Below are 14,226 nucleotides of genomic sequence, written 5' to 3' on the forward strand. Positions count from 1 at the left end.
TAAAATTATAATTAAATCATGGTCAGGTTAATCATGAATAAATTACTTTATAGAATTAGTTCAAACACTTGTTTAATGATTTATCGATTCAACCAGTGTGGTTAATCCAAATTTTAATGCAATAAATAAATAAGTTAGGCTAATAATTAAATGACAGGCTGCCTGCCTTCTTGCATAGTTGTTGGTTTGACCAGCTTTTTGATATAATTAACTGGAAGCATTTTAATTATTATAAATCAAACTCATCAATGGAGCAGTCAACACACTAACTTAAAGATTAACAGTTAAAATCATAGTTAAATCATGATCAAACTGATCATGAATAAATTATTTTATTGAATTAGTTTACTTGTTCAATGATTTATGAATTCAACCAGTGTGGTCAATCTAAATTTTAATACTATGAATGTATTAGGCTAATAGTTAAATAATTGAGTGCCTGCCTTCTTACATAGCTGTTGGTTCGACAAGCTTTTTGATATAATCGACTCGAAGCATTTTAACTTGTCCAAATTGTGATACTTTAACGGATTCAACAGTATGAATCTCACTATTTTAATATTTTTTCGTCTTTTAACACACCTATCAAATTTATAAGAAACGTCGAGAATAAGGGGTTTGGCAACAATGTCATCACAAACTTCTATAGATCTAAATATCCCGATTTTGCCTGTACTGTATGTGCATAACTTAAGGGTTAATCATACAAGGGGCAAAAACTAAATATGGTATTTCCAGTTTTCCCTTGGCCATTTCGATCAATCTTTCATAAATCACACACAAGATCTTAAATAGTACATGCATCAATATCCCTCAGCCACAAACTCAGTTTATCATGTGATTATAATTAACAAAGGGTAATTACTCCACACCCCGTTGCATGAAATGTCAATCATATATAGAGCAGAGATAAATTGATGTCAATAGGCACTCCGTCATTCACATAAGACTAATTACGCATCCTACAGAGAAGCTCAAAATTCAGCGTGATCAATATAGTGTGGGCGATCTGTCAATACTAATTAAAATAGATCCCACAATTTACCCATTAAGCATAAGCCAGTAGATAATGCAGGTCGCATCAGCTTGAAGGTGATCTTACACTAATATGCAGTAGCACTTACAACCAAATAGCAGGACACTAATCATGAGAAGTTAACGCCTTAACGGTAATGCTCTTCTAGTGTTCCTTAACCGCCCATAATTTCTTCCTACAACATTTGCTAACAACTACATGCCACAAAAACTGTGAAACGTTCAAATTTAACGGCCACGACCTCGTCCACGTCCCCGTCCCCTGCCCCGACCCCGACCCAATGGCTTTCCTGCAAATGCAATCGAAATTGATGAAATCAGAAATGATTAAATAACAAGTAACCTGTGGCAAAAGTGTTGGCATAGACAGTCTTGTCATCAAACTGAACATGGTACCACCTGCAGTAGGCTTCTTGGGCTTCACCCTGGGTGTTTCTTCAACCAGTAAAGTCTCAAGATTTAAGCTGTCAGGAAGGATATAATAACGGATGTTGTTACCCCTCACACTTAGATGATCCAAAGTCACTGGATTTTTCCCTTTCAGTGTAAGCTTAACCGTTTTCAAATGCGTATTCATGCTGATGTCTACACCTGCGGCACAAAAGTCCCAGAATCAAATTAACACTAATGCTACGTTTGGTATAAAGTGAGCATGGGAAAGTGGGTTGTTATCCTGGAAAAAAAAAAAAGAATGGAAAAGTGACATTCCTAAGAACTTATTCTCCTAACTATGGTCAGAAGGTGCATCACTAAATTTCAGCACACCAAACGCATAAGCCTATCTTTTCCTTTTCCATTCCCTTCGTGAAAAGGACTTTTCTGCATACCAAACATAAAATAATAGACACTAACATAGTCATATCAAACATAACATAAGAATAGACTAACATATTCATAGGTGATAAGACACACTGAGACAACGAAGTCTAAAGTGACCAGATGTAATTTAAACTGCCACATCATGTCTTGTACAAGTGTTTGACATAAATACGGCTCCTTTTTTAACCGTCAATGTTCCATAGGTTTAGCTAAAATTTCCAGGCTATGGTGAACTCTAATATTATATAACAAGATATTATTAGAGGAGAAAGCCCAAAGGTACAATTAAGAAGAAGGATAAGATATTCTCAGCAAAGACACTAATAAACAAGTTCTTCAGTGCAATAATGAATAATTCTCTCCAATCCTCTGCATATCTGACAATGAGATTCTCTTGTAAAACCCAAGGGCAAAGCACCAATGAAAAGCCATAAGAACCATTCTGCCATAGTTGATAACGGAGCATGGTACAATAAGAAGGATAGGATAATCTCAACATAGACCGTCATGAAGGGACAGTTAAGAAGAAGGTACCATTATGAAAAGACCAAACATGAACTGAGGTCTACACATCATCCATGCGGTCCACACCACGGGCTAAGCAGAAATGGAGGATGCAGGTCATGCTAGCGTGCCATTTGAGCAGTACATACACTTTTGGCAAAGTGCCATCAAAACCCACTAAAAACTAAGGGGGTGTTTGGTTGGAGGGGAGAGGAGGGATTTTGCCCCCCTCCCCTTGTTTGGTTTGAAAAATTGGAGAGGAGGGGAAGGGAAATTTTTAAAATCTCCCCTCCCCTCCCCTCCAAACCCTCCCCTCCAAATTGGGGGGTTGGGAGGGAAGGGGTAGAATTTTTCATACCCTGACCAATATGCCCTCCGTGATAAGTTAAAAAAAAAAAAAAACAGAAACACTTCTCCGGTATCTCAACACTAATAAAATGAGGGTAAAATTGTTCATATATAATTATTTTCCTCCTCTCCCCCCCAAACCAAACAAAGTAACATCAAATCCCTCCTCTCACCTCCATTAAAATCCCCCCCTCCCCTTCATTAAAACCCTTCCCCTCAAACCAAACACACCCTAAGTTCTATCGAATTACAGCCACCACAAATCAAGATTATAAAGCAGCCAGAAAAATACAAGCATTTTAAAAAACATTAAGTTTACAGCAGCTATGAGGCCACTGGACCCGCTGTTACAAGGGTTTATGCCCCAAGGAATAGGATGAGAAAGGCCTCTGCTGGACTTGTTACTGTTACGCCTGCAGAGGTGGCTCACATGCAAGCGTATTTCAGGAGTGAAGCTTGACATACAGTTAAAAGGGCAGAAAAGGAAATAGGTTCAGAGTAACTAGCTCCTGCACTTGCCACACATGAAAGCTGAGATGGAGAGAGGAGGTAGTTCGTTAGTTGAAGAGTAATAAGGATCCTAGGAGTGGAGAAAGTAACCAGAGAATTTTGGACTAAATTTGTGGAGAAATCTTGCCTCCTGAATTGCTAGAGGTCTTTCTTGTTTTCCAGTGTTTTGAGACCGGACTAGGCAGGATGGTTAGACTGATCTAGATGTCGACCGGTGAAGAGAGCAGACAGTTTCAAAGCTTCAGACCACTTCAATGGTCAGACTGGGATGGGCCATTCAGGACCAGGCTTTGGACTGGGAACCAGAACAGGTTGTGGAGAACAAGACGGGCTTCATCTTCTTCCCCTTCACACATTCCATGCCACCATCTTTTTCCCTCAACAAGCTCCATGCTTCCATCTTCTTCCCTCTGCAAGTTCCGTTGTCCCTCCACCAATGTTTTGAAAGCCAGAATGGGAGGTTTGGAGGAGTGTGCTGGAGTGAAGGAATATATAGGTATCATGAAAAAGTACAGGTATAACTGCATGATGCATGGCTAAGATTTTCACTTCTCAAGGAGACAACCGTAGGGGCAAAGCAGTGGAAACTCAGCATCTCATCAAATGAGGTGCACTACTACTGGAGGTGTTATTGAAGCTGGGCAGTGGGAAAGTGGAGCATTCTGGGCATAAAAATAGCAGTCTAACATATGTATTAATATTAATATATGTATCAGTACCACAACATAAATTATGCGTGTACACCAAAGGCCAAAAGATAGCCATCAAGAGTATAAAGGCATTTACGTAACTTATAAAGCAAGCTTAAATGAGTTGTGTCTGTGAGCAACACTTGTTAAGGACTAGCATCAGACATGGCATAATACTTTCAAAACTAGGACTAAGGTGTAAAAATACCCATAAAATATTTTGCGAGGAGCTACTAGTGTCCTTAACTCAAGTATGGTGTAATTTTACCTATCAATCCTTAAAAAAAGGGTGCAAAAATCCCAAACATGCATTAAAGACTTGACGTTCGTTAAGTAAGGGTCGAGTCCCACATGCTATGCCATATGTAAATGGGTTAGGAACAAAAATATCCATAAAGTAGCACAATATGGTGCAATCTTGCCCATCAATCCTCAAAATGGTGCAAAAACATAAATACATGATGGATATTTTTATCCATAGCCCATTTTTGCATGGCAAACATGTGAGACCTGCAATCCTTACTTAACAAACATTACTGATTTCACCACAGCAGCTTGCTCAAAATCGTAATAAACAATTTTTAGTTAATCATCGAGATTGAAAGAGTCAATTCAAATGCAATATTTCTTTTCTAAATTTTATATTTCAGAAAGAAATATTGCATTTCAGAAACAGAAACAGAAACAGAAACATTAAAGAATTTTAATTAAAGAAAGCCAATTCCAAAACAAAATGAGGTCAATTTTCTATTGAACAATTCAAAACATTAAAAAATGTAACCTTTTACTTATACCTCCATTACAAATTGGAAAGTTTTGCACCATTTTTTACCCGGACGCAGATCATAATTCATAACACTAAGTGTAAATTTCAAAATTTTCAAGGTTCACAAAAACCTCAACAAATTAGCATGTTCAAGATTAGAAAAAAAAGAAGTCCAAAAGAATGAGAAGAAACCTGTAATGGTGCCATGAACAACAGTACCATTCTTCAGCTCGATAGATACAGTTTCATTGTTTAACTTCATTAAAAACCTGCTCAAATCTTCATAGTCAGATTTAGTCCCAAAAGAAAATAAAAACAAGAAGCCTTATCCCACCAAAGGAAGTTGGCTCCCTAGATGGCACAGCACCATCGTACTCTATCAGGCCAAAAAAGAAAATAACAGTAAAAAAAAAAAAAAACAATATCACAAACAAAGATATAGAGAGACCTGACGAGCTTCATGGCGGGCGAGGAAGGATGAGAAAGGCTTAACTTCAGCAAAGCAGAGACCAGTGGATGTGGGGGTTACCCTCCCTTTTCTCTGTAAGACCACCATACAGAATATTTCATGAACTGATATCAATTAACATTCTAGCACTAAGACTACCGACAACAAAGAAGCATGCTCATGTATGAAATGCATTTCAAGCTGGAACAATGGTTATTTTATGATGACCAGTTTTTTTTCGAGACCCGGTTGAATTTAAACAGGAAAAGGAAAAAACAATGTTACAGCTTCGCCGTAATACTTATTAATATACATTTGGACTTGATTCCATCGCCGGAATGATTCTAAAATGTGAAAATTCGTCCCACTCAATATGAAGCGTCTATCATTATTCATCAAACACAATCCGAATCAACACAAACCCGTCACTTAGATGTGGCAATCCGCTTTAAGCAGTTCGAAAATCGCAATTTCTCTTCCAGTGACTAAAAGTCCACTTTACGCGACATATACGTAAATTGTTTGCTCAAAAACGACAAATATGTGAATTGAGGAAATTAAAAGAATAAGGATGCCATACTGAAGGAGGAAACGTGAGAGAAAAACGACGAAGGTGGGCGAGACGCGGCGGCAGGCAGTAGGGCACGCGAAGATATGCGCCGGGACTCTGGTTCTACAGCTACAGTGTCACACCCTACGGGTTTATGGGCAACACCACGATTCGAAATTTTTCGTTGGGGATAATTTTGTCTTCCAACTGGTTTCAATTTCAATTAGCGTTCAATTCAATTCAAATTCAAATGTATATAGAAATTTTTAAACAACCAATAAAACATTATTTAGATTTTATTTATAAAAAAGTTTATATATTTAAACTTTGTATACTCAAGAAATCAAGATATCACTTGATTGGGTCTTCTTTTAAATATATGTACTAATAGTAATGAATAAATTGTCTTTTAAAAAAAACTCCCTTCATTAACAAATGTAAAATATTTTTTAAAAAATTAGATGTTAAAAAATATAATATATTTTTAGTTTTTTGAGATGTAATCATTATCTTTTTTTTTAAAGTGCCTTTATTGATAACGACTTTATATTTATTGTAGAGTATTTAATAGGGATGAATATGAAAAGATAGAGTTAGTTTAAAAGTAGATAACTATTTTATTGAGAGGTAAGATTTAATTAAAAATATCTTACATTTTTTAAGAGAAAAAGTATCATTTTTCAATAAACTTAGAACAGGTGCTATTTTTTATGCATCAATTACTATTTCACCCGTTTTTGTATTAAGATTTGATGATTTGAAACTTATTTTAAAGTTAAAATTCAAATATTCTAATTTAATTATTTTAAAAAAGGTTAAAGTACAGTTTATTTTAAATACTCTAATTTTAACTGTTAATTAATTAAAAAATGACATAAAAGAAGTTTAAAAATTATAAAAAATAATAAAAAATTATGACAAAAATTTAAAAATTACAAAAGAGATTGAGCAAATTTTTTTGTTCTTTTATATGATGTTGATGTTTTTTTAATCATTTTATAATTAACTAATAATTAAAATTAATTTTTATTATTAGTGAAAATGACATTTTATCATTTTTAAAAATTAAAGAATAATTTTGTATCAAAAATAAGTTTAGAGTTTTTTACACTTCTAAATCTATAATTTAAGAGTCAAATTATTATTTAATCCTTTTAAAAAAATATCTTCTATGAATTGAGTACCTAATTTTTTTATTAATTTTAAATTTTAAATTTTAATATATAATAATTTTTAAAAAATTTGTTTTTTACAAAATGATTGGCCTAGTTTCTTTTGATTGGGTTGTTCAAAATGCATCTAAATCAACTAACTTATTAATAGTTATTTCGTTTTTTTAATTTCTGTTTTGGATAATGTATGATTTTTTTTTAATTACTGTAATTAAACCCTTAGTTTCATGCTTCTTAAAACTGGCAGCCAACAAGAGTATCTGTTACATTACCAAGGAGCATTTGATCCAATTGATCAAGAGAGTTGAATTAGTTTATCTTGAGATTTTAAATTCCAATCTTAAAATATCTAATCATGTTAAATAAATATGTTAAAAGTATTATCAAGATATTCATGAAGCTCCAAGTGATGGAACCCAAAAATAAAAAAGAATGTCCGTTGCATTGGATCAGTGCAATAACCACATTAAAGGTCAAGAATCAGCAATAGAATGAAACAGAAAATTGTAATCATAGTAAATATAATCAGAAGCCTTGGATAATCAGAAGTATTGTTTTTTGAAGCAGATTCATATATTGTTTGCGTGTATCATATAATTGCGTGTAACTTATAATTGGTTCACGAAATACTGAAATATACCAGGGAGGGGAAAATGGAATTAAGCTGCAGCATTAGCCGATTAGCATGGAGATTTTTTTCCAAAAAGCCAACACAGCTCTATAGTGGATAAGTGGTAACAGTCATCATCTTTAGGATTTTGACCTCAAAAAGCATATTCTTAATTCCTAAGTCTGTCTGAAGAAAATATACATCCTTATAGGACTGACTTTGCATATCTGTACCAAAGTGTAACATGTTAAGATTGGTTCACTAGTATAAAAATATTTTTCATCATAATTAAAATGCATTTTTGGCATCAAAAGATGTTGTGTAGTAGAAAATTATGTGATAATAAATTGACATTTTTTGCCACAAGTCAAATAGAATTATGGCAAAAAATGATATTTTTTTGTCGTAGGTCCCAACTCACTTGTGGTGAAAAACCAGTGGCAAAAAAAATCATCTTTCACCATAGGTTTCATTTCACTTGTGTGAAAAATAGTATCGGCTAATGATAAAAAAAATCATCTTTTGCTACAAGTTCCAACTCACTAATGGCAAAAAAAATAGCATTTTTTGCCATATGTCCAAGCTTCACTTGTGGCAAAAGATGCATTCAAAGGGAAGGAGATGCATTTATGGTGACATTGTTAGATACATCTTTTACCATAGTTATTGTTATAACTATAATCATAAATACTATATTTTTTTTTAGAGAATCATTTATAACTATATACATCCCTTACTTACAAAACCTGCATTAATACATAAATAGCAACTCTAGAGCTTAGTAAAATACATTTCGTACAAATATATAAACTAAAAATCTATATTTTCAATACAAATATCTAAAAAGTTTTTACTCTAATTCTATTAATTTTGAGAAATAACTAGACTAAATATTGCGTATATGTCTCAACTTTTATTTAGAATATGGCTCTAAACTTTGAAAGTACTGCAAATACATATGAATAATAATTCAAGTATACAACAAACTTCATAATTATAAATTATTATTAACAAATTATCACCTGATCAAATGAGTAAATAATATCTTGAGTGATGATTTCATACATAAAATTCATCACATAATAACCCTACTTTACACTTCCTAGTTGTTGAGAATACTAAAAAATAAAAATAATTAAATTTATTAAATTAATATTATAATCTTCATTCTAATTAGGAAATAAATTTGAAATACTTACTTGCATTTGTCGTAAATGTTACATTAAAATGATCAAATTTAGGATGAAGGAGCTATCATTTTTTATGAAGATATATTTTTATTTTTTCTTCAAATTTTAATTATTTATTTTTAAGACATATTTAATATGTCAGATTTTTTTAAAAAAATTAATTTTATTACTTTTAAAATTTTATTAATAAATACTACATAAATCTAGCTATTATTTCATAATTGTGTCAAAATTAAGACACATTTAATTTATCTTAATTTTGATAAAATTATTTAAAATTCATTCAAATTTATTTTAATAAATTATATTTTTATTTTTTATTAATTCTTTTTAAAGATGCCAATTCAATCCTAGCAATGGGTTTTAATCCATAGTTGGACCTGTGGTGACTAGCATCCTGAGGCCTACCGTCAAAGGTCTAATTGAAAGTTTCAAAACCTTTAACTTAGTAACTTATAGTGACAAGTCCCATTGGGTTTGTCACTATATTTTTGATATACGACGACAAGCCCAAAGACACTTGTCATCATAGTTACTAAGCTGGGGGTTTTTGTAACCCTCAACTCAAACCTTTGGCAATAAGCGTAAGGATATCTGTTACCAAAAGTCCAATTGAGAGTTACAAAACTATAATTGGGATTGGATTGGCCTCTCCAAAAAAAAAAATTATTTAAAAGAATTTGAACATCAATAATTTTGTCAAAATTAACACACATTTAATGTGTCTTAATTGAGACACAATTATGAAATAGTTTATATAACTTATTAAATACTCTGGCACTTCAATTACTAATTAATTTAAAATTTAAATTAAATATGTTAAAATTGAAATTTATTAATTAATAAATTATTTTAATAATTAATATAACTTATTAAATAAAATTAATTTAATATGTCTCATTTGAGACATAATTCATGTATCTTAAATATTACTCAATTAATAGAAAATATTTAAGACTATAATTACTAATTTTATTTGATTTAATTAATTTTTAAATTATATTTTGAAACGTGTTAAATTAGACACATTTATGATGACAGCTTTGTTGATAACTATTGCCATAAATGATCTAATTTTTTTTTATTACATAAGTGCCATTGAGTCTACTACCATCATAATTTCTTGACAAATTGTGATAAAAAATAAGTTGTTAAAATTTAATTTTGTACTTGTAATTTCATTGTTTCATCATCATCCCACCACATGACTTTTTAATTTGGTTCGATAACCTTTCATATACTCTGTGTGTGTGTGTGTGTGTGTGGGGAACAAACAAGGAGAAGAAGTGGAGAAGTGACTATCTATCTATATGGATTGATGTTGAATATTTTCATATGGACTTATACATGACTGTTGATGATCAGCCTGAGAAGTAACGGAGTACCAAGTCCAATGACGGCCTTAATGGGAGTGCAGCCTTGGTGGCCTTGCAATTAGCAGTAATCACCGACCTAAACCCAACAACTAATGATCGTGTGGCAATGCTGAAAAAAGCAATAACAACAATCAAAAATTGAAAAATAAAAAGTTCCTGTAACCAATATGTTTATATTATTCTTAAACTCCAACCACTCATTCTTGGCCGTGACAATCATAAAAATGACCTACGAACAAAAAAAAAAAAAAAAGCAAGATGGCCAATGTCGATATTAGTAGTGCACCCACAATGACTCTAAGCTATTAGATAACCGAGCATAATCAGACTCTATGGCAACAAAATTTAGGAAATTGACATTATATCACGTGGCAGAAATTTTCCCTCATCATCATTTTGCTCTTACACTAATTAACCCGTGAATCGTGTACTGTACGCGAGCGATACAATTGCCATGCACAGGGTTCCCACAGACACTAGTGCTTTCATATAAGATAGTGCTCTTGGTGAAGTCAACCGATTAGAGAATCCGCACCGTTTATAAATCACCCGCATGGATATAGAAATGATGGCACCGGAAGTCATGAAGGGAATCAGTGTAGTAATAATGACGTGTTTTCACTCTGTCACTAGAAAGGTCGATGAGGCCAACCTTGTTGCTGCTAATGCCACCGGCGATTATTCTGATACAAAGACATGATACTGATACAGAGAAGGAGAGGACAAGAATATCACAGACGAACAGAAAACAAGAAGAAAATTCCCTTCCCAAGGATTCATCGACCACTCCTAGTACTAGTATTGCATATAGAACTTGCAAAATCCTCTGTGCCATCTATAAAGAACACGAGTGACACAAAACTCAGGGCCAAAACTCACATGCAGCCATGAACAATGATGCGCCCGTCCACGGATTAGAATAACATTGATTTTGGTTGTGTTGAACCTTTTGAGGCTGCCCGTCGATGACGCTTCTTTTATAACGAGCTGCAAATCGTACAATGTAAAGGGAAACAACAGTGCCGTACAATTGCATTGCAATCATTGGAAGACCAGCGAGCCCCACTCGTGCTTGTTCAAAGTTTTGCTCTTTGTAAGAACTCATCACCAGATCTGCATAGTGATGTATATTCACGATGAAAAGCAGCAACGCAAACCGAAAAAGATGAAGCCGCGCGCCAAACTAACGGCAGCTTTTACTTCCTCAATCTTCATTTTACTACTTGGAAAACAATGTACATTTGAAGCTGTGTTTAATATAATTGCAATGAAATATATATATATATATGTATATATATGTATACTCTCGACGTCACCAAGCCATGGGAGAGGTAACTTCTATCTAGTACATTGCTCAGCATTCATTATCCTGGTCTAAGTCTCCAAAATTAATTCCTTGTTTTTTTTTTTTTTAGGTTGGTAGTCGAATCATATCACAGTATATTTTAGTAATGAAATGTATTCCCATGTTGAAATAATCATCAAATTATACTTGTGCCAAAACCTCATCAACCAACGAAGGGGTCATTCAAAATCCATTGACTAAGTCCAAGTTCTTCTTCTCCCGGGCTGAATCACCTACTTTGCTCTAGCCCATTAAAATATGTTTTTTAATCATAGCCCGTTTTAACTAAATCCTTTACTAACAAATGTTAGTCCAATTAATAAAAATTTAATTTATAATTCACAAAGTCATGATATCAAATCTTATTACTAATGTGAGGATCTTATTATAACAATATAAGTACCTCTATAATGTCATTAAGCTTGAGCATACCTTAAATAAAGCCAGTCCCAAAGCCAAATTCACTTAAATTTCTTAATAAAAAAAAATAACTCCCCCAAACTTTTTTTTTTAAAAATTCAATTAATTGCTCCTTCCAATCTTAATTATAAGATATTGTTCAAAAATCTTATTCAATTTTAAATATAAGGCACATATGTAATAGTTAACTTTTTTCTAAAGACTTTGTCTATCTCAAATTATAAAATATTTTTGAAGGATTAGCATCTTAAAAATTTTTGTTAGATATTTGGCTTTTCAAGATATAAGATACTTTAAAAAAATTATTAAATAGGCTCATTCCAATGTTATCATTTCTTTCTCTTTCTTTAATTTTTGTCCCTCTCTTTTCAAATATAAAGTGAAGGGTATTTTTAAAAATTTATATGTTTATTTTAAAAAAATAATGTTATTAAGTATATTTAATAATATTTATTGGTGTATAAAATTTTATCTAAAAGTGTATTATAATTTGAAATAGAAAGAGTACTATCTCTCCTTAATTGTACCATGTTGTAATTCTTATGCTCTCTTTATTGTGGTCATTAATGTCAATGAAGGTAAAAATTGAAAAGTCAATGTTTTTTCAAGTTCATCATGGATATTGATTATCATTCTTTAGGACTGTAAAGTTGATTACCTTCCTATAATAAGTAAGCTAGAAGGAACGTATCACATAAAAATATCACAAGTCCTGACCAGGTGCATGCCAGGATAGATAGTATTATTTAAGTTCCTAGAAGAGAAATGATGATGGCAGATAAATAAAGAAAGTGATCGAAAGAACTTAGGTCTCTTTTAGTTGTAAAGTCCCCCTTTATAAATCACAATTAATTCTAAATTCATGATAATCACAAGGTTAACTCGAATAGATTATCAAGTTTGTAAAATCAATATAAATGGCATTCCAATTTTCAAAACTTTAAAATGTTAAAAAAAAAGCATTTCATAAACTAAAATCAAAGCACTACATATTTACATAAGCATGGGATTCTGAATTGCATCAAAGCATTTGTATGAAAGTAGAAGAACATCATTAAGCAAAATTGCACATGTGTGCTATGGCATATTTGTTTCTGTGTCAAGCACCATAGTACATTACATGAATTTGACAACAAATAGCTCCTAGGGCAAACTTTCAATGTGCCTCATTTTTCCATCTGACATCCAATTGAGGTGATTTAGATGTTTATAGAAAGCTTTTTCTAAGCTCTAGCTAATGCCACTTGTTTCACTCACATACCATATCTCATTAAAAAGTTAGGCACCCATTTGTAAAAACACTCTTTTTGAACTGAAAAACACATTAGGGTGCTTCATTATTTCATTTTCAAGTGCCAAAGCTTACACATATACATTAAATCACACTTAATGAACTACAAAATACTCATGTAATACACCAAAACAATTCAATTGCACATATATCACATTCATTGCTCAAACCCTTGATTACAAAAACACAATGGGAAGCCAAATCAACATGATAATCATAATTCTCCTTTACAATGGTCCACAAGGCAAATATCATAGTTGCATTAGTATTTCAATCCTGTTTAAACATTAGATTTAGCGTACAAATATCCTAGGGCCCAAAATTTACCAATTAATTCAAAACATCAAATAGTGCAAGTAATTGAAACTATACACTCTCAGTTAGCAAATAACCATCAAAATACACATAATTAAATCTACAAGGGGCTTACAATTAGGATTTATCAGAATCATATACCTCAAGTTGTTTTTCCTTATCTTGATCTGATGAATTAGCCCCTGTAATATTGAAGAGATGGGATAAGTATAACCACTCAGTAACTAAAGTTAATTTAGCCTAGACAAATGCATGTCAATCAATTATAGTGATGTAGTGCAAAAATAAGACTTTCACAAGTTTAGGTTCATTTCACATATTATCCCAAGCTCCAAAACTAACAATCATGTAGCCAAGTGCATTTTCAAGTTTTATTTCCACATTTGCAATATGTATCAAATCATAAGAGGGAACATAATACTAACAATCATGTATCCCTATCACAATTATACAAACAACAATAACAACAATCATGTGATCATATAATTAAATGCATGATAAATATCATCTTTATACCTTCTTGATATTTCCGACATAAAATCAATGGTTATTTAGCGGGCTATGTCCATGAGCTCGAACTACCCAAACCTTCTACTTATAAGGAGTTGCCTAACTAAAGCTACTATATTTACTTGTGAGTCACGATTTCCCTTAATAACAACTATGAGGTATTGCACCCTAATCTAGCCTCTTCATGAATCAATAGAGGCTTGTTAGATTCGAGTCCTTCAAAGAACAAATAGGACAATCTCTCAATAAACAGGACAATGACTACCTCTTGATTTCAATGATTGGCAACCTGGCTAGCTTTTGATTCTAATGATAAATAGCTAATACT

The 14,226-nt window shown here is 32.4% G+C and overlaps 1 protein-coding gene across 1 annotated transcript; it reads right to left on the bottom strand.

The window, feature by feature from the left end:
* Positions 1–876: 876 nt before the first annotated feature.
* LOC129290056 (small nuclear ribonucleoprotein SmD1a) lies at positions 877–5,878 on the bottom strand. The gene is made up of 5 exons (XM_054926773.1): positions 5,700–5,878; positions 5,120–5,212; positions 4,864–4,940; positions 1,435–1,626; positions 877–1,325 (listed from the first exon to the last, which is right to left on the bottom strand). The coding sequence occupies exons 2-5, from the start codon at positions 5,131–5,133 to the stop codon at positions 1,264–1,266; spliced, it is 345 nt and encodes a 114-aa protein (XP_054782748.1). The 5' UTR covers positions 5,134–5,212; positions 5,700–5,878; the 3' UTR covers positions 877–1,263.
* Between the last annotated feature and the right edge of the window lie 8,348 nt (positions 5,879–14,226).

This window comes from Prosopis cineraria, unplaced genomic scaffold (assembly GCF_029017545.1).
Source record: "Prosopis cineraria cultivar Desert tree isolate PC_DT_omini unplaced genomic scaffold, ASM2901754v1 PC1, whole genome shotgun sequence".
NCBI lineage: Eukaryota > Viridiplantae > Streptophyta > Magnoliopsida > Fabales > Fabaceae > Prosopis > Prosopis cineraria.